This window comes from Anas platyrhynchos, chromosome 3 (genome assembly GCF_047663525.1).
Source record: "Anas platyrhynchos isolate ZD024472 breed Pekin duck chromosome 3, IASCAAS_PekinDuck_T2T, whole genome shotgun sequence".
Classification (NCBI taxonomy): domain Eukaryota; kingdom Metazoa; phylum Chordata; class Aves; order Anseriformes; family Anatidae; genus Anas; species Anas platyrhynchos.
The window spans coordinates 9,012,300-9,039,285 of NC_092589.1; the positions used below are offsets into that span (position 1 = coordinate 9,012,300).

A 26,986-nucleotide genomic window follows, 5' to 3' on the forward strand; every position below is an offset into this window, starting at 1 on the left:
AGTGGTGTTGATCTCATTCCCTTTGCTGCTATCCAAATGAGCTTTGTTTACCAAGGTTGCTCTTGTTGGGAACATGGGTAGCTGACCCATTTGCACGTAACAGCAGAGTTACCCACCAAAGAATGAAGAGATGGAGTTGCATTGTAAGACAGTCCCCAAACCTTTGAATCCTACATATCTCAGAAGTATTTTTTCATCAGCAGATGTTTCTAATCGTTGTAGATAAATGCTGGCTTATTGCTGCATAGAGAAACAAATCTGAAAAATATTCTATATAAATTTATTGTCAGGACATGAAACAGTATATAAGAGGTGAAAAAGTATATAATATGCTAAAAGAGAGGGAATAAGTTTTACACTTCGTAGCAGCATTGTGGTCAGTTCATAAGTGTTTCAACCCTGATATACCATCCAAAAATAATTTCAGTGCAGGTGCAGCATCTTGTCCATCTAGACATATATAACCTTTGAGAGTGAACCATCAAGGTGCTCTGTCAATAGATATGTCACATGCCAAGGTATTGAGCAAGACCCATGAGAACCTATAGGAGAAAATTTGCAATAGAAGCAAAAACATTCTATATTAAAGTTAGCATCTTCTTTTACAGCGAGAGAAATCATGGAGCTGTTTATGATCTGCTATTAAATATTCAATATTAATGGTTAAATTTCCAAATAAACTTCCATTTGGGCAACGGTTTTATATGCAGTCTTTAAAGATGTGCTGAAGCAGTGGTAACTTAATCAGATCTAAACCTAGTTATCGTAGACCTGAATTAGAATACCAGAACCCTGCTCTTATGTTCTCCTCTTCCTCTCATGTTGCTGTGATGCACAGAACATTCAGGCAAGGCCACAGCAGAAACAGCACTTGGGAAGATTTTCTACATTGTAAAGATGGTTGGCATCTGTTTCAGAGAGTACCTCTGGTTAAAGGCAGCACATTTGGAAGGCAGAAGGAGCAGCAAGGTGGTAGGGAAGGGGGAACCTCCAGCTCGATGACACAAGAAGGTCTCCTGAGGGCAGGTGATGGAAGCCAAGCCAGGAATCAAGCACAGCCCTGCAGGGGTTCCTTTGACAAGAACCAAAGTTCTGTATATATAAGCCTTTTCATTTTTATTCAGCTTTCCCTAGTTGTTGTGACTCCTTTCATTTTCTTTATCCTGTTTGATATTTCATCAAAACTGTCTTTTTCTTGTGTTTTGAAGTCTTTCAGTCATCATTGATATGTTCTCTACAGAAGATCCAGGCAGACGCACCCCAAAGCAGTATTGTTTTGTTTTCCAGATCCATTCAGCCAAGTGCTGTGGTGGGTCTGCTCAGCGTGTTGGTATTTTTGGACATTGTTTTCTCCTGAGCTTTATGAGCTATTGCAGAATTTTGGAGTAAAGCAGAAGCAGTGCTCATTATTACACAGCTCTTAAAGGAAAAGATGCATGCCCTATGTGGACCTTAATTAGACAAAAACTAAGAAACCAAACCCAACCAACCAAACAAACAAAAAGCCCAGCCTTCCCTCAACGCAATTGAACTGACATTTAAAGATTGTTCAAAACAAGTTCCAAGAAACAGGTCTGGATAAATTCCTTACTACATTTCAAGTTCTAGATTTTCATATGCTGTATTCATAGATCGCCTAAGTGTCCGGATAAGAATGATTTCAAAATATCTTACAGATACACTCAACTGTGCATATTTTAATTAAGAAAATACTTTAACTACTAGTAAATTACAAACAAAAAGTCAATGGCTATCCAAATTTACTTTACTTGTTACTGTTCACAAGATCTACATTTGTCCCAGTCCCATACGTAGCAAGTTTATATTACCTGTCATACATCTTTATTAAATAGGGGGAAAGGAATCCCAGACCAAACTGGCTGTATCAGCTGTAGGATTAAAAGACAGTGTTCTAGCAATGTTACTGCTGTGTCGTGTGCACTATTGTTTTCCTGTTTATAGGAGTGGAGTTTGGTCCCATCTGTTTTAACAACATTACTGTGGAGCTTTGGGGAATGGTTAAGATTTTGTTCAGCTTTGAAATTCATTTTCCAATAATATCTCTGGTATGGAAGGGGAGAATGGCTAATGGCATCTCACCTGAATGAAGGGGAAAAAAACATCATTAGCAACAATAAAATTTTGGAGTGTGTTTACTTGCTAGTCTCATACATGAACTGGGAAAGTAAATGAAGAGCACAAAGGGGCCCAAGTCGAGCCAAGCCACCAAACACCCTAGAGAGCCAGCATCAGGTCCTAGGCAGCGCAGATCTGTCTGTGGCTTTGCTGTTTTCCTTCCTGTGCAGCTCTAACAAGTATTCCTGAAGAGATAGTTAAAACAGTTGTATTTATTAGCTTCCCTTAAGAAGTTTAATAAAATTGACTGCAGGCAGTTGGATAAATTCGACACTGCCCCATCGCGTAGACATCTGTCATGCACACACGACTTTGCTGGCAAGCTGACGTATCTGCCCTTCCCCAGGCTTTGCAGCTGGAAGAGTCCTGGATGTGTTGTGCTAGACTGCTCCCCTAAAGGCACGCTTCTGGGAGAGCTCTAGGGAAAAAAGAGGTCACTTCTGCATCGAGACTGTACAAATGAAATCCATCACAGCAGAATTTCACAATTCAGTTGGCAATACAGAATTAAAGCAAAGCAGAAATAATGAGTCGCATCTTTATTTTATGATTATCCATCGCATGCTAATGTTTACTCGAACATTTAAGTCACAAAGCGCTTTACTGAGTTCTGAGTAATTACTCAGAACAAAATGGTTAATAGGTTAATCAAGATCAGCCTAGCATGCATATTCCTGAATTGCTACTCTGTTTGTAGTTAAACCTGCCTATGCATGTTAAATCCATTCACTTGATTTGTAAGGCTTGAGACATTGCTAACAGTCTATTGAGGGAGGGAAACTGCATGATTTTTTTTTATGAGGGAATATAGACCATCATACAGACATCCTAGTAGCAGTCAAGTTTATTGGTGACATGAAAGATGAATTTCATCAGAAATAACGAATTTGCATTGAGGAGATAGGCTAGGAAAACATACGCTTTAGAACAGACTAGTTCAGTTGGAAGGGACCTTCCAAGATCATGTAGTCCAACTGCTATCTGTAAAAAGTACATATTTGTGAAAAGTGTATATTTTGAAAAGTCCAGTTTTGTTTGCGTATCTTTGTAGCTAAAAATTGGAAAACACAACAAAAACTGGTTGCTGATGTCATACGACAAAATATGTTTTGGTTTCCAAAGCACTTCTCCCAGTTTCACTGTTCTGTATGCCCCAACAAGGGCAGAGGAGATGGGGAAGGGTGTACGAGAAATCAGCTTGTTGAAAGCCTGAGTTAGCAGCTGGCAGCAATGTTTCTTGGTTGCTGGCTTCCTCTGGCTTTCTTGTCCCGCTTTCATTTTATCCTACTCAGTTATCCTGGTCCATTCCTGTTTTCCATAACCCTGTAACTCTGTGGTATGCTCAGCAGTGAGGGAGCTGCCTGTTCATTTTAGGAGCCCCTTTATTATTAAAAGCCAAGCACACGGCTTTGTAAAATGCGTGTTATGAACATACTTATTTTTGATCACACGCAAGATCATTGCTAGACAGAGGCCCATTGGATTTAAAACAAATACAAACAACAACAACAAAAAAGCCACCACAACAAGAAGAAGACCCAGTACACAGGTGTAGGCAATGCCAGCTGTTTTTCTCCAGCAATGCTAGTCGGTGTAGAAAAATGCCCACCTCTCCCTCTAGCATCGTTTTGTGATAGCCTTGGATCATCAGAGCTACGGAAGGACTTTGTTGTAAAATCAAAGGCTCCAGTCATACCACTTTTATGACCCACATAGAGATTTCTTTCATCACACCTAATTTCAGGCAGTGAAAAAAAAATTCTTTTACTGAAATTTTTATTTTGCTTTTGCAGTTCCAGTGAGGTTTTGGTATATAAGTGGTGGCAAATGTGGGTAGTTGGAGTGCCTTCCTCTTTGCTCCTGTTGCTTTTTCACAGGAACATTTCTGTTAATTTTAATGAATTTTCCTCTGTAAATGGGGTTTTCATCAACATACTGATGACACAGGCCCAGAGTATTTTAAAGGAATATCTTCTACTGAAAACCTATATAAATATGAATATATATAAACCTACATATAGGTTTATATATATTCATATTTATATGTTTATATATATATATATATATAAAATATATTTACCATGCAAATTGGAACGACGTTCTACATGGTAATGAACTGTGTGTATGAGAAACGTATTTAATATATTTGTGTGTATCTCTACATACATGTATACATACGCGTATGAGAATATAGGAGTTCGTATGAACATACAGGGAGGCTACACTACACTCGTGATGGGTGATATTCATTAGTGGAACACCCACTGATTGTAATGCTGTGAGTGTCATAACTGTACCAAGGAGTGATTGGGGATATTTTAATGTGTTTACAGGCTTGTCAAACCACTCTGGAATGTGGAATACGTGTGTTCAGTTTTTTAATTTGCAATCGGTTATCCTGATTTTAAAAACAACAAAACAAAAACCTCTGTCAGTGTAATAACAAAAAAGAAGTAAACCTATAAAAGCCTACGGAATTTAAGGAAACTAAAATTACCCACTTTGATCTGATAACCTTGTATACTGCACACCGTTTTGTGTAGTATGTTGTGTAGTTTTACTTCTGTTTTTTCTTTTTATATTATCTGATACAGATAACAGTCCTGGATGAGACGTGGACAGTATTCAGGCGATATAGTCGTTTTCGGGAAATGCATAAAACTTTGAAGTTGAAGTACCCAGAGGTAAGTCGTAGTAATTGTCCTTTTGCAGGAAAGGCTGGAGATGGAGATGGGCAGCAGAGGGGAGTAGGGTTGGTTGGCTGGTTTTTGTTTTTTGAAAGATTCTTACACAAAAATATTATTCTTAGCCATATACTTCTAGTAAGATTGGCAAGCCCTTTGGTAGTTTGAACCTCCAAGGCTGCTAGAGCAAGGATGGATTGTTGCACGCTGTTGCTACAGTGAAAACTGCGACTAAATGTGCTGCCTCTAACCATTAATTCCCTTTACTGCTGACTGGCGTCGTTCCCTGGAGGTTGCTGTTTTGTTCATTGCAAAATACTTGCAGTCATATCATGTCATCCTGACAACTCCTCATTTAAAAGAAGTGCGTTGTTCCACAGATACCCTTTTGTAATAGTGGCTTCCAGGTTTCTGCAAAATGGAAAATTGATCTTTCTGACCACCTCTGAGACTTTGAGCATTCAGGATATGAGGAGCTGTGCCTGACAGAGCCTTAGTTCATTGGAGTGAGCATTTGTAGAATTACGGTTCTTGGTTTCCACATCTAGCTTTTAATTATTCATACTTTGTTTCCTTTCTCCTTGTTCCATTGGATATTAGAAGAAATAAATCATTCAAGTGAGCGAAGTGATCCTGATTTGAGAGTTGTCAAAAGTAAAGAAGCCTGGGCTGTGTGTTCAAATGCTATATAGTAATGCATTAATGTTTGAGAGAGCACAATTCAATAGTGTGTGAAGGCTTTCTTGGTCTACCCTAATGTAATTTTAAGCTAAAAACTAATTAAGCATGGGAAGACCTTGAGGTTTAAAGAGTAAAGTATCCAGAATCTGTGTCTTGTGGAGATTCAGAAACTGAAGATCATTTTAATTCCAAAAAAGAACGAAAACCAGAATTTGAAACTACCACACGCCAAGTATCTGAAGAAATGTAAACCTAAGGAAAAGAAAATTACAGTCATCTTTTCTGATTGTCAGGAAGTTTTAAAAGGGCAAAATGAATTATGAAGAGAAAATTGAAACATTCTTTTTCTACAAAAGCTTTTAAGAATATTATTTGTGAATGAACATCACAGTGATATTTTTGATCCAAGTAAGTTGCTGTTTCCTCTTGGATGTCAGAGATCTAGGATTTACTCTAATATCCTAGCTCCTGAAAAGATGGCTAGACAGTCATGCAGGTGAAACAGAAAAAGGTTACCTATATCCCTCTGCAGACTGAGCTTCCCCATTTAGGAAAATGTGTTCAAGTAGTCTTTTTCAGAGTCATGACAGTACATTGAGGAACAATTGTATTTGACTTTTTCAATTATGTCAGAGGGAGATCAACTTCATTGCAGCATGTAGTAATCAGATTCAGGAGGAATCCGATGTTCTTAAAGCTTCTATTAAAATGTCCTTTGTGCTGCAGCATGTTATTGTCAGCTTTTTGAATTAAGCGTTTGTGACTCACAGGCTGAAAAAAGTCAGGCTTTTTGGTGTTACAGCGGGGAGGTTTTTTTGTTTTATTTTTTTCTGAAGAAGCATAATAATTTAGGAGTGGTATTAGGAGGTCAGAAAAAAAGGCGGTAACGCCTTCTGCAGGTATCTTACCAGCTTTGAGCAAGAGGCATAGGGGCCCTGGTGTTATATTATATCCGTGCATCTCCTGAGAACAATTACAGGTAAATCTTTCCCAAATATGGAGAATATATGCTTGAAATAATTGTTTTTTATTATTTTTTGCTTCTTCACTCTGTGTGCCGTCATGCTGGCAATCTCAGTCTATTTCCCATCTTAGTGTGCTAATTTCTTTTTTATTGGCTTTTTTGTGTTGCCATCTATCTGGTCTTAGGTAAATTCATTGAGATTTACATCAACTACATTAACAGAATTATTGGTTTAACTATACAGATGATTAAATTTCTAACTTCCATGTAGGAGATGTATTATAGTGTGTTTTACCGAGTTATCTGTTCTGTTCTCAACAGTTTCTGTGTAAGTCAGAGCAAATACCAAGCCTTACAAGTTTGTCAGTATACCTTTTGCTAAAATATGGTGCTCTTTGAAGAAGCACATTAATGTGCTTTGGCTTCTAATGTGCATGACAGAAATGTTTGCTTTGTTACTTTCTGAAACAACAGATCTGTGGCTTTATTAGCATCTTCTTCCAGTTTTTATTTAGCCTCCACTTTAAAACAGAGTCGGGTAAATTATCAGTCAGGTTCAATATGCATATCTTTGCTAAGTATAAAGCATTCTAAAGTTCAAGAGAAGAGAGGTAAGTGTTTCATCGTGTCATCTACTGCGTTTGTGGTAGTTTTCTCCCTGTCACTGAAGTACCTGTTCTGGAAACCCCGTTCCCTGCAACACTGATGTTGTCTTCTCTGTTTTATACAGTACAGGCTGCTGTGTTGTGTCCACTTCTGCTTTGAGACTTTGAGGCCCCACAAATAAATGGCAAGTTTGTGGGCAGAGGAAACCTCACTAATACACAGCTGGTTTCTTCTGCTCATCAGCATTTCCACAAACGATGGGTGCCTTTGTTTGTTGGAGGGGACAAGCACATTGTGACGGATGAAACTTATAATGTTGTGCACTGGAGTAAACACTTGGTGTTTGTTTTCTTTGAAGGAATTTCATTATCAATGTTACACATGTGAATGATTGATGGCTTCCATATTTTTACCTTTTTAAAATAGTCTTTATGATAATTTTGGATTGTTTTTGCAAAGTGAGTAGGAGTTTGGTTTGTTCGGCAAATTGAAAGTCATCTGTCTCCTGCTGATTTGTCAGTGACTTAATTTGGCATTCATTATGACACTAAAATACATTTTAATACCAAACTTGGCAAAGTTGCATTTGTAGTTACTATATTTTGTTCCAAAGAAATTTGGTTCTTAAAAGCAATATTATCAGAAGCCATCAGAGATGTGTTTTATTTTGCATCGCTCACCTTCCAACTCTAAATTAATATTTATAATGAACAGGGAAAATATGGTGGATGGTGCTTAATATATGAGTGCCCTGCTTTTAGAAGTGAACTTTACATCTCATTAGCTGCTCGGCTGTGAGTTACTACATCAGTATTTTAATAATTTGCTGATCTCGCATTTCATGTTGCTGTCACTGAATTCCCAAAGGAATGCATTGGAAAACTGATTTATTGGGAAGGCTTAAAAAAAAAATGTCTATCTTTTCAGAGGCAGCAACTGTCTGTCTTCCAGTCTCAAAATATATTGTATTTTATATGCCTGCACATTCCTTGTTATGTAAATAACTGGGTGGTGAGAGCTGTGTATCTAACTGAAATGTGTCACGTGCAAATTCTGAAAGACTGAGGAAGCTGAAGTAGGGTGAGATTGTGCCAGAGGCAGATAAATACCAGCATGTTAACAGTGTTTGTTTGTTTATTTATTTATTTATTTTAGGCCTACACAATTGCCATTTACCCAGCTACACTCCTCATTTGTTAATGACATTCTGATTATATTTTGAAATTTAATTAAGATCATACCTTGGTTTTCAGTTGCAGTGGTCTGTGTAATTAATGTACTTTTTGTTTGTCATCACTCAGAAACAGGAGTGAATGGGCTCTTTAATTGAGATGTGAGAACTTTCAGTGTAAGATTCTCTTTTTTTCCTTCGTCATCTTTTCTTAGAGGTTCGCAGTTTTGAATTGTACTGGATTGCTGGTTGCTACAGAAAACTTTTCCTTCCTGATCCCTGCCTTGATGAGGGGGATGCTCTCTCCTCTCTCTGCTAGTTATTCAAGTTTGAGTGTTGTAAATCTGTGATGGTCAGTGTTCCCCGTTTCTCATCGCTTTCTTGTCACTTCTTTCTTTTCAAAGGACAGCAGAGGAACAATCGACTATTTATCATTCCTTACCTGAATCCAGGGTTGGTGAAGGGCTCATGCATGTGTGGGTCCCTTGTTCCCACCTCCATCTGTGTGGAGGAGCCATGGTTCGTGGGGCTTTCAGTGTAGGCTTTGCTTACAGTTTCCCATCACTCTTTAAATTTTTCACGTGCGTGGAAGTCTCTAAATGCCGTTACGGGAAGCACCTAGTATCAAGACGTTTTAAGCTTAATGATGAGTCTCTGTCTTAAAATATTAGTAAATCCATGAAGAGATAGCCAAAGAGCGGTAAAAATGTATATTTGCATTTACAGGTTCATTCATGAAGATAAGGATGTGTGTAGGCAACATTTCTGAAGTGCTAAAGCTGTTGACTTCTAGCCCATTGAACAGAATTTAATAATTTCTGTATCTGTATATGATGTATGGAGGTCTGACTATAAATATATTTTCACATCTTTCACTGTCGAAAGCACAAAAAGACTGGTTATGATTTTTGAAGAATTGTAGATCATAATTGAGCCAGCTTCCCTTCCACTAGTCTGCTTTTTGTCATGTTCCATGACCAAATGGATGTATAATATCCACATCCAAAGCAGCGGCAATGTCTACCTAAGCTTAAATCTTCGATCCAAAGTTGCCACCTGACCTGGGTCTCCCCATACGCTGTTCCCAGCCAGGGGCATGAGTGTGCGAGATAGATTGCAGTAACACATAGCGTGAATCTTGAAGTTGGGATTGCAGGCAGTTGTGGGAACGTTGCTTGGATGGTCGGGTTTTTCAGGAACATTACGTATGGGACAGTAAAGATTGTATTTTATAGCCATTAGGTCAACATGCTGTCTGTCTGGTTTTAGTTTTTCAGTCTAGATGTCTGGAGGAAAGGCTGGTATCGGTAGTGTCAATGAGAGCCATATGTCTTCTTTTTACTTCTGAAGAAAATATCCTCTGCTAATCAGAGATCTGTGTAGCAGAATTTAACTCTGTTGGAGCAGACTCAATTGTTGGTGTTAATAGACTCTTGCTTTGCATAAGAATTGCATGAAACTCGAAGAGCAGAAAGTACTTCTCAAGTTTGTCAGAAATGGTATGTGAAAGTTTTAAAATATATATTGAATTCAAATTATTTGTTGCAAGCTTTTAAAATATTTTAAATACTTCAGGTTTTTGAAAGTCCGAAGTAGTTTGCCTTTTTTACTAAAAATACTTTTTATTTCAAAGTTGATGTAAGAAATGTTTTGTATCTCAGTGAATCCAGTTCCTATTTCATCCAGCCATGCTGCCTGCAATGACCCAACTTTATGTAGGTGCACGTTATTAAGATACAACACCATTTTTCTAATCCTTTCTCAAGTTCTCTACTCTCACTTATTATTGGGAGTAATTCTGCCCTTTAGTAATGACTGAAGAGTCATGAACTATTTATTTAGCCATCACGGACTGATCTCACGGTCCTTTCCTTTTGCCTCCATTCTCCTCTTTTGGATGACCACCAGAGAAGGAAAAGATCTTCATTTACTTTTTAAGCGGTCCATTCCTCTGTTGCTCTTGATAAGTAAGAAGTGGAAGAAATCTTCAACATGAAATGCCAGCACAGTTAATGAGAAGGGAATGAATATGAAGTGAAGCCACTGATTTTTGATAATCATAGGTTTGGAGATTATCAAAAGGGTCACTGACAGATAAATACAACTTTTTGGTAACTTCCAAGACATGGTTAGTGGAGATTTAGTTTGTTAATTTTGTTGTTGTTCTTCTGATAGTTATAAAGTAATTGGGAGAGCTCTGTGTATTTGTGTAATAGTTTAAAGAAAAAAAATCTTGTCTGAGATGCAGAATTCTCCCAGCTAAGAAAGAACACAATTAGGGAAGTTAAACCCCGACCAGCACTAGGTCGACGTACCTTGTGCAGAGCAGTTAGGGCAGCTTTTCAGCTGCGATCTTAGCTTTCTGACTGCTTCCACTTTCTGACTTGTAACTGTGCAGCTGTAGCGTTTCATTAAACGTAAAACTGTGTTAATCTCCTGGGATTACTTCAAAAGGGAAAAGGATGAGGAAGCAATAACTTTGAGGCACTTGGCTTGCGGGGCTGCTGAGCCAGTTGCTATGTAACTGGTGAGTTTCTGGAGCTTAGGAGCTGCTTTGGCAGCAGAAGACAAAAGCTTGTTGCATCACAGCTGGTCTGCCAGAAGCTCTGCTGGTTTTACCACTGGATTTTGTCATTTACTGGTGCGTCAGTAATGGTATACTTAATTAATATATAAGATTTAGGTCGTACATATGTATCGAATGCAAAATTCTCGATGCCTTTATTGTAGGAAATGGAAAGGACTGTGGCTGTAAAAAACTAAAAACTTCTAAGACAATATTTAAAATGAATTTGTTCTGAAATCTTCAATGCTTATGCCGAAGGCTCGATCCTGCTGTGACCAAAGTCCCAATCCTTTCACAAGTTCAGTGATTGCTGAGACTGATGTTTAGAAACTTGTGAACAAGAAGCAAGTTAAAATCACAGGTTTATATATGCTCTAGAGAGCAGGGTGTAGCATACAGTAATGAACATGATGGTAGAAATCTTGCTGCAAATGTTATCTCGTTATTTTAAAAAGTCTGTTTTTGCCTATGTGTGGATTCTTAATTCAGGTTCTTTCAGTTTCTACCAGCTCCATGTCTCTTAGCGAGCATAGTATCTAACAATATTTTAAGATTTATTTTGCATTTGAAAATTTGACCCAGTGAAAAAATGAACTTGTTGATGCTTTGTTGCTTGACTGAACAGATGCTTCTGGATACTAACCATCAATCTTGAAATTACTTTTTTTTTTTTTTTTAATAATTAAGAGTATGTACTGTAGGTTTTTATTTATGCAGTGGAAATGTAATAACAATGGAATGACAACGCAAAAATGTAATAAAATAGTAGTAAATCTAACATGCTAATGCTAGGACAAACACCGAGCATGTATAAACAGTCTAAAAGTTGTTTTTGTCGTTTTTTAGAGAACTGGATATTTGAGCACAGGTTAACATGCAAATTGTTTGCAACACTTACGTACTTGTAAATAGCGAGTGCCGTGATAATCACAGAATCACAGAATTTCTAGGTTGGAAGAGACCTCAAGATCATCGAGTCCAACCTCTGACCTAACACTAACCTGTCCTCCACTAAACCATATCCCTAAGCTCTACATCTAAATGGCTTTTAAAGACCTCCAGGGATGGTGACTGCACCACTTCCCTGGGCAGCGCATTCCAATGCCTAACAATAATAATAATAATAACAATAATAACACATCTGGCAGAATTATATGTGTATAGGAAAGCATATGGAAAATAGTTTTTGAAAAACAGACCAAGTATTGGCAGACCTTATTTCTTGCTTTCTCTCCCAGGACTTTGCTCTCCACAGTAATGTATCTTTCCATAAATATTGAACGAAAAATATAGTAGTAATCTTTAGAATCCATATCTGTATGTAAACCTTATAATACTATTATACAAGCATGTGATTATAGCCTTCACCTTTATTCAGTACAAATTACAGTAATTATGGTATAGATAATTTTAGATTTTAGCATTTATATTCTTGTCACCTCTAACAGCCAGGAAGTACAAACACAGGAAGCGTATTTTGTCACATACACTTTTTCAGCTCACATTGCTAATTACATAATGTTCAGAGAATGGTGAGAGCCTGTAGGTCTGTATACATAGTGCTGCCATGTCAGCCTTAGCTTGCCATTAGCTACAGAAGTAACTGAAGTGGTAGATCCCTAAATGCTTCGTCTGGCCTTTCTTTCCGTAGCGTGAGACTTTCTGCTGCTGCTGTTTTCAAAAGAATTTTTAGCACTTTGCTTGGTATGTCAGTCTGCAAATGTATATGAACAGGAGAATTTGTTCCCATAAATAAAGTGTAAAAACCATCCCTGCTAACCACATCATATAGTTCATTGCAGGTTCGAATGTAGAGAAGTGTATTTATTTCATGTGGCCTGTCTGAATTCATAGTTGCCAACTAGGACACGAGCATCTGAGGCACAGTGAAACCACTGGCATAGTCGCTTCCAGCATACTGTACAATTCCCTATTAATTTCCAGTGGGAAAATTAATTCAGTGTCTGAATTTTGCATCATAAAACTGAATTTGAATGTTTAAGAGCCTTGCGAAAGCCTGGCTTTGGGATTCATTCGCAATAATTGTTGTTTGGTATGCTAGGTTTGTGCAGCAAAGTTTTCTTGGGTTGGCAGAGGCAATTCCGCAGAGTAGTTTCTCTCAATTCCTCATCCTATTTCCACCTTCCCTGCTGTGGTTTGGTCAATGACAACCTTTTTTTTTTTTTTTTTTTTTGATTTTTTGGTCTGTCCTGAACAGCTAATGAAACCTGTGAGTTTCCAAACAGTTCCGTGGGAAAATGCCATTGGCTTTATAGGTCTCCGGATAAATTCAGCACAAGACAAGGTTAACCTGCAGGCAGAAATCGAATGCTAGGTTTCACTGATTGTGCTGTGCACAAGTCTTACATGTTAACAAGGTAGAAATTGAAAAAAGAAGAGTTTGAAAGGGGTGAGTCCTTCGTCTCATAATTCATGAAGCATTTGACGGGATAATTGCTTTGATTATTTGATAATCTGATTTTCAAAGCTCTGCTCAATTATCTAGTAAATCTGCATAGTATCGAAATACTCATTTTGTTTTACCAATTTCGGATGGATAATAGCTGTCTGTAAGAGGGGCATGCCTCTGAGAAGAACAATTCCTCGACAATTTAACTAGAGTTTTACTGGCTCACTAAGATTCGGCACTTCTTAGCTGCTCCTGAGTGTCTGTAGGCACTGGGAATGCTGCAACCTAATGCTGCAACCCTGTCTTTCTGTTTTCTTCGTGCTTAGTGAAAGGCAGAGAGGAGGATTGGACTTATGGCTGTTCTTTTCTCTTTTTAAATAATTGCCTTGCTTTGGAAGACATTAAGACTTGTGCTCCATTAATCATGAGCTGTTATTGACAGTCTCGCTGTCTTCTAACAGCTTTGTGAAGAACAACGTGTTCTCGGTGTGTTGGTCAGGGATACGCTGCTAGATTAAGCAGACTTTTCAAGAAGAATCCTTTTGGTTTCAGTTGATTTAGGATATGACTCAACTGTAACTCCAGATTTTGTGAACATACCCAGGCTACTTCCAACCAGTAGTGTAGATAGTAGCAAAACCTGGCTGCTTCCAGCTATGCTGCCAGTTGCATTTTTTCCTTTAGATGTATAGATGGTATTGGTGACATAGCTGGAGGCACAAAGTTATTAGGATAATTTTAATTCACCTGGAGGTTTCTCTTGAGGTTCGCATGACAGGGTTTGGGCAGGATGTTAAAGGATTGTCCTCTGTTCATGTGGAACCTCAGGGACGAGGAACAGGCTGATATAGGTTGCAGGTGCTGCTGCATACTAAGAATATTTAGATGTTTCTTTTGATTTTGCTGTATTAAGCAAACAAGTGAGTTGTTGTCTAAATGAGATTAAGGTACGGGTGATTTAACTGGTGGAGGTGCCATTCAGATAGGGCTGAAGTAGTCTGAAGGAAGGAAATGCTCTTGAAAAACCATTTTCTGCCCCTGTATTTGACAACAACAGATGTTGGGTGTTCTAACATAAGCTTATGGCTTACAGTTTATCCAGCTGCTCTTGAAGAGTTGAAGAAGAGGTGTGTTTTGTGCTGAGATATTGACTTACTGTCCCAGCTTTTGGGTTATAAAGATTAAAATGAAGCATGGTTCCTTGCTTCCATAGCCTAGATAATTACGAACTAATTGCACATTTTAGCATTGGCTCCCGTATTTGCCTTTGCTATAGAGATGAATGCCTTAAAATTACCACTTGAAAGCGCCTACTGCGGGTCCTCTACCCTGACTGTCCCACTGGAGGGTCCTACACACCTGCCAGAGAGCCACAAGATCGGGGCTAATCCACAAGGGAAGGCAAGCCAGGAGCTTGGGGTGGCTGCGGCACAGTGCCCAGGGGCAGTCTAGCAGGACTCAAGCAGAAAGCTTACAGGAGTATCGGCCGTCATCCAGCAGGAGCAGGGATGCATCCCCCTTCTTACCATACGGTGCTTTAGGTAGAAAAGTTAAAGGGTGAATTGCTTGCCATAAGAGGCACTTCTTACCTCAGGGTCTTTTGCAAATATTAGTTTATCGTGTTCCGCTAATGAGGTTTCAGATTTGCTGTGCTGAAAATAGTGTTCTGTTTCTTATTTAGAAATGAGTTGGCTGTGGAAGAAAGGAAGAAACCAAATTTCTTGGCCCTGCATGGCCAGTAATACAGTTTGTTTCTACATGAGCGACCTTGGGTTGTGTGTCCACAAGGAGATCTTCCTGTAAGCCTCTTGGGACGCTTTCTTGATTGCTGCAAAGTAAATACATAAAAAATAATAATAATGATAACCTGGAAGGGTCTTTTACCATCTGTCTGTGCGACACAGAGCATAAAGAAGGCTCCGTCTTACAAGAGAGTATTTTCTATCCCACTACAGAGCCCAAAGCAAGAAAACCCAAGCAGTAAAATTTATTAGACATCCCTGCATGACAAAAATCAATAAAATACAATCTCTTGTGGTTTAATATGAAAATATACCTAAAGAAGCAGTAGCTTTCAAGAAAAATATCGAGCTGGAGATACAGAATTGAAAATGTCAAGGAGAAGAAAAGTAAAGGTAGAGGATGCAGTCTGGTTCACTATAGGGCTAATTTCAGAACCAGAGCCAGAAGTAATAGTGCAGAGGGCGAACTGTGTGGTCTCCTTTAAAAGACAAATGCCATTATGCGGATGTCTGTGATGCAAGTGCCAGTGGGATGAAAAAGCACACCTTTCTGTGGGTTCAGAGCTTTGGGAGCCAATGCTAAAATGTGCAATTAGCTCGTAATTATCTATAAATGGCTGTGAAGCTGTGAATGATAAAAGGAATCAGAGCTACGTTTCTGGCCAGTCTCTTCTGAACTGAAGCTATTATTTTCTGTCATACTCAGTTCTAGGTACTGTTGGCATTAATGATACTTTAATGACTTGTGGTGTACAGTGCTGTTGGCAATGCCGAGCTGAGGTTGAGTGTAGACTGTATTTTTTATGAAATACTTTAATTTTTTTTCAGTCTTCATCTTAGCGTTGCGTGTCCTAGTCTTATTATGCATTTTTTTCTGGGAGAAAAAAAAAAAAAAAAGCTACAGCAGTGATTTAGCAATATTTTAAATCCTTAAATTACTTGCTGCACTTTAAGTTCTAACTCCAATTTGACTTTTTTTGAACTGGAGTTTATAGCAATACACTTCTAAGGTCAGCCCAATTTTTGACTAAGTACCAAAGTTGTTATTAATAGGAATTGCAAACTACTGTATTTCAGGGGGTTATTTACGTATCTGGAGCAGCATAATTTCCATTCTGATTGTATTTTAGGTGCTGTAACTCTTTGTAAGTATGTTAAAAAACAAACAAACAAAAAAAAAATAAACAACACAACAACTTTACGGTCTTGTACCTTGCCCGGTCTTGTACCCCTGCTCTCCAGGGTTACTGAAACCTGTGTAGGTGCAGCACCAGCATTTGGAGTGCCTGTAGGTGTAGGTGTAGGGCCTGCTGGGGACACAAATACCGATCTTGTAGAAATCAGCTGACAGACAGTAACTGGGAAGTTGCTGACGTGTCTCAGCGCCGAATATATGCGATAGTTAGACATATCCCCACTTCGAACCATCCTCCCCCCCCCCCCCTTCCCATAATAATGATGCTGACTTCAGTATCGTGGCATTTTAGTCAAGTGTGTCTCGGAGCTTTTGCATGTGTAGGGTGTGTGAGGATCTCGCTTTGTCAGCATTTCTCATCAAGTGTGCGATGAATAAATTGTGGTATGCTTGGGAACAAATACACGTCCTCGGTCACCTCCGTGACACTGGGATCTCAAGAGGGTAATGAAACAGAGAGTAGCAGTGGTCTTTGTGGTCCCCATAGCTGCTTTTTCAAAATCCTTTGAAAGCAGCCCCCTAAAAATGTATCTCCTGAGCTTATTGCATTTAGTTATCAGTCATTTTAAGCTTCACCTAGTGACAACGCTGATAGCAGGGGAAAATCCCTAATTTGTATGAGGTTTACGGCTTGTTTTTAATCCTGTGATAAAGCAGCTAGCTTTATGGTGTCTGTAAGAGTAGACATAAGTGAAAATTTATGTATAATCCATGTGGCTATAAACCACTCTCACTCTTGGAGGGGGGAGTCAGTAGTTGCTTTTAAACTTCCCATTTGCGTACTTAGATGGCTCTTTCTCTGTTTTCTATCATTTTAAACGACACAGAAGGCTAGCTAACTTCTCCTTGTAATCAGTCCTGTTTGTTGGGAGAGTTGCAGCTTTATACTTGTAACAAATCAAACGCAGAGGCACACTACGTATTTGTTTGCAGGTATATTTCTCGGTGACAGCTGTTCTTTAAGACCCTGAGATCTGCCATTAATTTTGAGTAGTCAGGAAGGCATCCATCTAGTCAGCAGTAGAAATTACTGCTGCTCTTTGATGAGTTTTCATTATTAGCATTTCTCAAAGGCAAGGGTGACTGAAATTTATGGCATCAGTTGGTCACACGAGACGGGGATGTTTCATAAACGCTGCCAGATGTCACCGAGATGAGCTCGTATGCAAGAAGCAAATCACTTCTGGAAGAGCTGTTAAAATGGCTACAGTGACTTCTCTCTGAACGTGCTCCTGTTGGGGAAGCCAGCAGGCACAGAGGCTTCTTGGGGTGCAACCCGAGTGTCCTGCGTGGGGAGCGGGCACGGCTCTGCCCAGCTGCCTGTGCTCTGCAGGGACACTGCCTTAACCTTGCTAGAAATCCCAGTGGGCGGATAATGAATCAAATCCCAAATTATTTTTGAAAGGTAAATAAACCCTGTTACAGAGCACCAGAAGATTCCTTGTTCTTCTTTTTGAGAAGTGGTATTTGTGCCACATGGTTATGAAGATAAATCAATGTGCTGAGCTTTGAAGATGTGACCTTGCACACCCAGCAGTTGTTGCCGTTTCTTTAAAGGAATAAACAAGCACCATGACCTGAAACTACACACAAAAAATAATGGTTAGTTTGCAAAATTACAGGCTAAAAAGGTAGAGGGTATGTTTTCAACTTGTTCGTGGGTTCTCTGGATCCTTTGTGTTAGAACATGGTCTGCCATGTGGGACTGGTATGCTTCCCCAAAGATTTCTGTCTTAGAGCAAGGGATAGACAAACAAGGGAGCAAAGCCAAGGTCGCGAGGGCACAGCATGTATTATTATTTTTTAAAATCTAAAAGATATTTTCCAAATATATCTGAGAAGCATATTTATCTGTGCTTCATTTGGTTTTGACTGGTGTACATGTGAGGTAACTGTATCCTTTTGGTTGATGTATGCTGTCTCTGCATCTTCTTATTCCTCCTATCTACAGCCTGCATAGGAAACTTAATGCATTTTCTTAGGCACCTGGGCCAATTTTTGTCCCTCTTCCCTGGGTTAATAATTCTCAGCTACGCGGGTAGTGGTTTACATTTAGAAAGATGCCCTAGCTATATTAATTTCCAGTTTTCTTAAGAGATTAAAATTCCCAGAGAAAATAGCATGGTTTTATAGTGCTGTGAAAGGCTTGCACAAACTGTGATATATCCTATCACTCATTTTTATAGTTTTATAGGTATTCTGTATTTAAACGCTATCGTACTGCTTATAATGAACAAAACGATGAAGTAATTTGTCAAATATTATATTCTGCATCATTTATGGCTCTATTTTGGTGTGTTATTATTCCGACTAGTCTAAAAATTGCTTTAAGGAAAGTAAAAACACCTCTGTAATGCCAGGTAACTTCATTGGCTGCAGTTAATTTGATTTTCTCAATAGCAGGCAATAGACTAAATGGAGTTAAAATAATGCAATAAATAGTGGCATCCACGTCTCACCGTAGCTCAAAAAAAGCGTATTGAATCTAGGTCGATCTGCTTGAGAACTCTTGAACAGTTTTGATAATTACGGATGATTTCGATAGATAGGAGGGCTTGATTCAAGGACAGTGAGCCACAGTCAGCAAACTGCAAAAGAGAAGCTTGTGGTGTTCCATCCTACGTGGCAATTTTGCATCGTCAGAGGGAGGTTTCAGGGAAGTTCACAGGAAGGTGAATTGCTTTTTGGTGTACTTATCCCTCTTCAGTGATGAAATCGAAATGTTCTTTGGAGATGACAGTCTTTGAGGATGGTTGCTGGAAAGGATGCCAGGAAGATCTTACAACTTCAAAGAGTGGAAATTGCCGAGAAGGTTACCCAGAGTTAGAGATAGCAGGGTTGTGGGAACCCCTGCATCCTGAGAAGGTGCTTGTGGACCGGGGACTGTAGAGAGGATTGTCAGGGGAGTTAGTCATGGCATCTAGACTTCGAGGGATGCCACAACAGAATTGCATATACTTATGGGAGGGGATGTAAGTGGTGGTGCTTCTCAGTATGTCTGTGCCAGTGTTGCAGGGCAGTGATGGAGAGCAGGAAGAAAATATTCTTCTCATGCATGTGGGCAAAACAGCTTCCTTTTGGAGAAAAGGTTGTGCTGTAAAAGGATGGGAAACTAGATTGGGACATAAATCGTTCTTAAGACAGAGAGAAAAATAGCAACTCTAGTGCATTGCTCTGCAGTACAGTCTCTTGTGTTTTTCAGGAGGGAGTTATTTGTTGGCCGATTTCTTTAGGATTTTCAGGGTGGATTCCCTCAAGGGAGAAGGGAGATGCTCATTGCTCTGTGCACGTCTCAGTGAGATCCAGACGTCGCAGCCTGTAGCAACAAGGAGAAGTGAGGACGGAAAGCTGGAAACCGGCAGCTCCAACAGAGGAGCGGAGAGATAGCAGGGATGGGCCTGGGGCAGCTCCTCGGGTCTCAGAAACACTGCAAAGAGCTGGGGAGCAGAGGGGCCGGAGCAGAGCGTGCTTCCCTCCAGGCTGGTGAAGGACGGGCTGTTAGGCTGGTGCCAGGGGCCCTTCTGTGGGACTCTTCTTGTGGGCAGGAGGAAAGGTGTGTAAAAGCTTTTTCCAGTTCTGTTCCCTGGTCACTTAACTCAAGTTTAGGAGGTCGATTATCCTTGTTTGCTTGTTACAGGAAGCAGTGGCTTTGTTGCTGTATAAAAGCCGCTCATTCTCTGAGGAGTTTGCTGTGTCAGAAGGTTGACGTGAGTCCACCTCAGGGCTTTGGCGATCCATAGCTGCTCAGGTGTCCTGCCTCTGAGCCTTCAAATCTCTCTTCTCTTCCGGCAGATAGCAGAGAAGAAGGTATGGGATAGGAAATTTGATGTAGCAAATGGACAGTGGAATAAGAAAAAAAAATAGGTAAAGCTTAGTGAAAAAGACAGCAATAAAATAGAGACGTGCTGGGAAGTGGAGAATAACACATGGGAAGAGAAGTAAATGGAAGTCAAGAGAAAAAATTGGAAATGGGAGAGAAAAATAAGCGACAAACTGAGTATCCAGAAAATAAACCTATGGTTACTCCCTCTCCTCAATTAGTTGACAATGGGAACACTGCCTTTAATCTTCCTGTCCTCTGAGGGCATCACTTGCCTATTGCATCTGCGAAACACTGTAGGGTTTACGTGGCTGTGAGCTACATTTTTATTTTTTGAATCAGGGGAAGTTTAGAATTTTATTGGCTCACTCTTGGGAAAATGTCATTTAAGCTTCAAATATTTTGAGCTATATAACTGGAAAATGTTACTTAAGTGGCTCTTAATTGATTCTGTTTGTTTCTTTTTAGTGAACAGTACATGCTCAATTGACTTGTTTTTGATCTCCATTAGATTTTTTTTTTTTTCAGAATTTATAAAATAGCCTTCAATCTGTTTGTTAAATATTCGCTATTTCCCTTTGCTTAAGGCTGTCCTATGAAATTGTATAGAACAGGTGATTTATTTCAGATGAAATACCAGTAAAAAACAGAAGATAAGATTTTTAAAATCTTGTTGCTTAATTTCTAAATATTTAGAGCAAGTTCCAAGTTAAGAATACAGCTTTTGTCCAATTTCTTTAGAGTCTGGGAGTCTTAGTACATCTTGAGAAGTTGAGGCTTAAGTTACTTTGTTTAAACTTCAAAAAGTGAAACTAGGACAGTTTTTTCTTTCATTACTCCCTGCAAAATCAAGTCAGGTGCAGCCATACCAGCTGCAAAACCGTGCCACATTCTTCTCTTTGATTTTTCTCATCTGTGACAGAGAATTCAGGTACAAAGGATCAAAAGTCAGACATGCCCTTTGAAAAATGAGAAAATTCAGAGTTGTAAAAGTAACATGAGAGTTAAAGAAGACTGACTTTTTAATTTAATAGTTAGCATTTCCTTAATTTTCTTTTTTTCCCCTTTTTCCCCCATTTAAATATATCAAAACACTGAAGTACAAAGAGAATTTGGGATGAAAGATTAAAGATGACTCAGCCTCCATCAATGTCTGCCCTGTTTTTCTTCTTAAAAAATCTTTTACCATATTGTAGGCACTAAAACATAGATTTTACCCACCAGAAATAATGAGATGTTTCAAATCCTGTAGATTTTTGCTTGATGTAGGAAAATGGCACTTTTTTTTTTTATGTTTAGGCAGCATAACACTTTGAACAATTTCACGCTTGAGAAGTGACAAGCCTACATGACTGCATTATGTGGTATTTTACTTGGGTCCACTCTGTATTGAAATATCATCGGCAAAGTACTTTGCAAGACTTGCATTAAGATGTTATGTTCCACTGTACCATAAAAGCCCTAAACCGAATTAAATCCAGCAGGTCCCTAGCAAACTTCCATTAGTGTCAGTGAAGAGTTTCCAACTGAATATAGAGGATACCCTTATACTGCTGACAGTTTTGTATCCTAAAGAGCGTGAAATGAATATTCCCTGTCCCAGGCAAAATCTATTACTGTATTAGGGCTTTCAATTGTACTCTCCTGGTTTCCAAAAGGCCAGTCCCCAAATTTGCATCTTTTTCTGGGGCTCAGTAGATGAAGGTTATGAAGATGTGTGGTTTTACCTTAAAAGTCTGTGCTTCCATGTATGTGTTTATAGCTATATGCTTGTCCTGGAGTTAATTTTCTTCTTAATAGCTGGTATGATGCCGCGTTTTGGATTTAGGATGAGAATAATGCTGATAACACACAGATGCTTTAGTTGTTGCACAGCCATGCTTAAACAGAGCCAAGGACTTTTCGGCTTCTGGTGCTGCCCTGCCAGCAAGGAGGCTGGGGGTGTAAAAGGAGCCTGGAAGGGACACAGATGGGACAGGTGACCCCAACTGGTCCATACCAGCCCATGCTAAATATTCCATACTACACGGCATCCAGCTGAACAATTAAACTGGGGGGATGGCTTGGGGACAGGTGAGTGCTTCTCAGGGGGACTTGCTGGGCATCCGTCAGCGGGTGGTGAGCAATTGCACCGGGCGTCACTTGTTTTGTGTATTGTTTCATCATTATTATTTTTTTCCCTTCCTTTTCTGTCCTATTAAGGTGTCTTTATCTGAACCCACGAGTTTTACCCTTTTTCTGACTCTCCCCCATCCCACCGGGGTGCATGGTGCTGAGCTGCCAGGTTAAACAGCAACAATGCTGTTGCCAGAATTAGGTGAATCTTAAGAGTTGTGTATAAGAAAATACGGGTGACTAAAGAAAGGGCACTTGCTGTTCTGCCAGCTACTCTTACCAGCATTAAAGGCTTGCTGATAACCTAGTTAAAATCAGTCTCTTGGCTGAAATGTGAGAGCAATACAGGAATTGAATAATCTGTGATTTGCTAGGATAATACCTGGTTGGTCTGAAGCACCTTTGACTGGAGGATTGGACCTGGGACTGTCTAAACTTGATTGCATTAATCTCACAAATACTATATCATGGTAGGTGGGCATCGTTTCTTGGAGATGACATTGCTGAGACACAGACAAATAACATGCCCCCAAGCAATACAAGACCAGAAATAAAGCACAGCCTTTATTTATTAAAAAGAAATTAGGGAATAAATTGCAAATGACTGTTTGCCTCTCCTGAAGTCTGCTACTGCCTAGCAACAATTGCTAGATAGGATAAACATCATTAACTGTAAAAAGTTCAATGCCTAAAAGACATTAGGAGTGCTGATATGCAGTCTTATGGTCTCTCCGTACTATTTTAAAACATTATCTTTTTTTGCATTTGGAGCCTAAGGGTAGTCCCACTTTTGCCCATGGTAACGTGTATGCATGCATGTGCCCACTAGCTTCTATGTAATGCAATTTGTGATGCTGTAGTTAAGTGTGGTAGGGAAATGCTTCTGCAGCCAAAACAAAAATTAAAAATCTTGCATACTACATGCAGAAGCTTCTCAGGAAATCATTCTAGCTCACTGTTCCTGTCAAGATGGGGAATATGCCTGTTAATTTCCCCTGACAGAATACACATCACCTCATCAGCAGCCCTAGAAAAATGACAAAACATCCAAACTGAAGGAAAAAACTGACTGCCAAACACTTTCATTGCCACTGCAGGAAGGGGGGAGGCGGGCTGGGAGAGGAGGGGCATGCTTCAGAAATTTCAGGAAAGTAGAATAATTTACCTTACCACCTGTAGTGTCCCACAATTACACTTAATATTTCTGCAAAACCCTCATCTCTTAGTCAAGATGTGACCCTTTAAGAGTACATTTGAGCTAGAGGGTACGTGGTCATTTAATTTGAAAAGAATAATTTATACCTCTGAATCTGGAGAATGTGAAATTCTTTTAGTGTTGGAGCTGAGGCAAACATCTCTGTGCAAAATCTATACCTGCATATATCGTACATACTGAAGTAGTACGAACAAATACAATTTGATCACGTACTGTGCTGTGTGTATTACCTGTAGCAATGGTAATTTCATTTGAAGTTACTGTGTAGCTTCTCGAAGGCTTTGTAGCACTACTAATAACAAAATTTGATGAATTTATTGAAATATCCACTACTGCGATTTGGCTTAAATGAATGAGGTATGAATAACTTCGGCTGAATTGTTGATTTTCTGAATTGCACACAATTTGCTTCATATTCTGAGTCTTCCTGTCAAGTGGCACATCATGGTAGAGAATATTTATAGGAAATTATGGCAACGTTTATCATTGCATCAATATATTCATATTACTGGACTGCTTTTTTGTTCTTTTTATAAGTGAAAATTACGACAAGATGAGAACATTTTTATAAACACTGCATATTTCTGGAACTCTTGCACCAAAGTATTTTTCCCTCACACTGAAGGACTAACTTTATAAGACATTGACAGAGATCAATGGTCCATACGTAAAAGTACGCTACTTCTGGTAAACGTATTAATATAGTATTTTTATATAAATATACTACAATGGATCAGCTTCCTATGACAGTGAAATTACACAGCCACATAATTACATAATCCACATTGCTGTACAAACAGTTCTGGTTCTTATGTTGCAAAGATAATTTTCAGACTGTGAACTGGGTGAAAACTGGTGCTGTGATGTCTGCTTAAGCATTTGGACAGCCTGAAATTAGAGCCTAGAGAGTTTTGGATGTCTCCTTTTTGTTTTGATGGGTATTAGGCTCTGCAGTCTGACAGTTTCTGCTGTAATGGCAAATGAGGAAAATTAAGTTTGCAGTGTATTCTAGAGAACGCATTTGCTTTTGTATCTCATGTGGTATTTGGCATAGAGCAGCGTAGGACATATTGGAACAATTCAGAGCTTCCAGGGGCTGCTGAAATGATGATGAAGTTTACGGTTGGAGGTTTTGCTGCCATGTAGTTGGGAGGTCATCTGGCGTATGACAGAAGTGGCTTGCGTTTCGTTTGTGTGATGAGCAACTGCCAAGAGTTTGGCCAAGAGAAGAGCCAGAGAACCCTTGAGAAAGACAAAGCAGTCAAGCAGGGACACGGAGTTACGCCAGCAGACCCGAGGTGGTGTACCTCCTGCATCCAGCCCACACAGAAATGGTTCCTGCAGTAGACAATTGGTTATTTGTAACATGTCCTGTGCAGGATGTAAAATCTTTCCAGGTACATACATGTATGTGTGTAGGTATACTCTGTACATGTGAGTATTACAGACATAAGTAACATACATACGTGTTGCAAATACAGTTTGGCACAGTGGCATTCTGACCTGGATGGCAAGTTTTTGTTGCATATAACTCTCCAAGATCAAATTGCTGGTCAACATCTGGACCAGAATAATGAAAAAATGATTTTCATTTAGGTTCAGTTGTAACTTGAAGTGTTTTAGAGCCGGGTTTACTGGCTGGGGCCTGTCTTTTAAGTATTAAATTTGTCTATGGTAATGGAATTTTGTTGTCTTGGTTTTAAAGATTTATGCATCGGTGCGATTTGGGAATTAAGAAACATTAAATCTATGTGACCAGCGACTTTTGTGAGAATGAGTTTCATAGAGTCTCAGAATGGTTTGGGTTAGAAGGCACTTCAAAGACCATCCAGTTCCACCACCCTGCCATGGGCAGGGACTCCTCGCACTAGACCAGGCTGCCAAAAGCCCCATCCAGCCTGGCCTTGAACACCTCCAGGGATGGGGCATCCGCGGCTCCTTTGGGCAACCCGGTCCAGAGTCTCACCACTCTCGTAGTAAAGAATTTCTTCCTAACAGCTAAGCAAATTCTACCCTCTTTTCATTTAAAGCCATTACCCCTTGTCCTATCTCTACACTCCCTGACGAAGAGCCTCTCCCCAGCTTTCCTGAAGGCACCCTGTAGGTACTGGGAGGCCTCTATAAAGTCTTGTTGGAGCCTTCTCTTCAGCTCCCTCAGCTACATCTTCATGGGAAAAATGCTCCAGCCCCTTGATCATCCCTGTGGCCTTACTCTGGACTCATACCAAAAGGACCACGTCCTTCTTGGGGGCCAAGAGCTGAACACAGCATTCCAGATGGGGCCTCACGAGAGCAGAGGGGGACGATCACCTCCCTCGCTGTGCTGGCCATGCTTCTGTTTTGAGGCCTGGACACTTCTGGCTTTTTGGGCTGCACGCACGCATTGCTGGCTCACGTTGAACATCTCATCCACCAACACCCCCAGGTCCTTCTCCTCAGAGCTGCTCTCAATTCATTCTCCACCCAGCCTCTATTTGTGCTTGGGACTGCCCTGGCCCAGGTGCAGGACCTTGCACTTGGCCTTGTTGAACCTCATGAAGTTTGCATGGGCCTGCTTGTCAAGGAGTTTAGCAAGGCTGGCTGTTTTTAGAAAATACAACTAACCATTTTTCTCCTAAAATATATTCAAAAAGCTAACAGCTTTGGAAAATACTTCGAAGGCCGCTGCCCATCCCAAAGTTTTGTTGAAGTAGTCCCCCAAAACCTGTTAAAATTGAACTTAATTTAGATATAGAAATTATTCTTGGTTTCAGATGTGATAGCTTGCTTTGGCTCTACAGAGTATGTCTGAGGAAGTGGTAGCAGTAGCTTTTTTTCATTTGTGCAAATTGGCCTTTTCTTGACAGACACTATTTTAAAATTCTATAAATAAAGTATTTATTAGTAAATAAATTCAAAAACAGTCTTCCTAGAGCCAGGAGGGGATTGTGGTGGCAGTTGTTTTACCTTGTTTGTTTCTAGCAGTTACATGATTCAGTACTACTTAATAAAATATAATTTCTGCAGGGGTGGGATTTTGAAGCCCTTGAAAATATTAGCACTTATATTTCTGTATAGGTTAAGGAGTGAGTAATGCAGTGAAAATAAGTCCCAAGGACATAATTACAGGATACTATTTGGCTGCGTACTGCTTGTCCTGCCAACATGAAGAAGCAGGCACACAGAGCACAATATGATTGGAAAAACTTGAGAAATATAATTGGGGCATGTTGGCAAGACTGATGCAGAACAGACATCTCTTCTGGTGCCCCACATCACTTGATATCGCTCATTTGAAGATGTCTAGACACTTCTATAAAACTATCCAAGTCAGAGTTGAACCAGACAGTGGGAATAAATTATTTGTATTGCAGAATTCCTTTGTATTTAAAGAATGGTTACATTCAACATTAACGATGAAGCTCCTCATTTAATTCGGTGTACTTCTGCTCCTTGTAACCAGCCATAGACTCTCTACAGTCCTCTATGTGCTGATATACTAGAAAATGATGCATCTTGTTTATTATTTCAATATCATCAGATAGCCTGGGGAATTCATGCAAGAGGCATTTTTTACACATGGGTTCTGCCTGCAAAACAACTCCAGCAATAGCGCTGTAAGGTTGCATATTTCCATCTTATACCATAAAAGCTAGAAAGAAATTGTTTTCAACTGCCTTAAAATGCAAACACGGACTACG

The 26,986-nt window shown here is 39.6% G+C and overlaps 1 protein-coding gene across 3 annotated transcripts in view; it reads left to right on the top strand.

Annotated features, from left to right (window-relative positions):
* KIF16B (kinesin family member 16B) overlaps positions 1 to 26,986 on the top strand; it is a 138,703-nt gene that overhangs the window by 93,549 nt on the left and 18,168 nt on the right. For all 3 annotated transcript variants that reach the window (XM_072035271.1, XM_072035270.1, XM_038176652.2), the window contains one exon: positions 4,731 to 4,820. In XM_072035271.1, the coding sequence (XP_071891372.1) occupies positions 4,731 to 4,820 (90 nt within the window). The remainder of the gene's footprint in view (positions 1 to 4,730; positions 4,821 to 26,986) is intronic.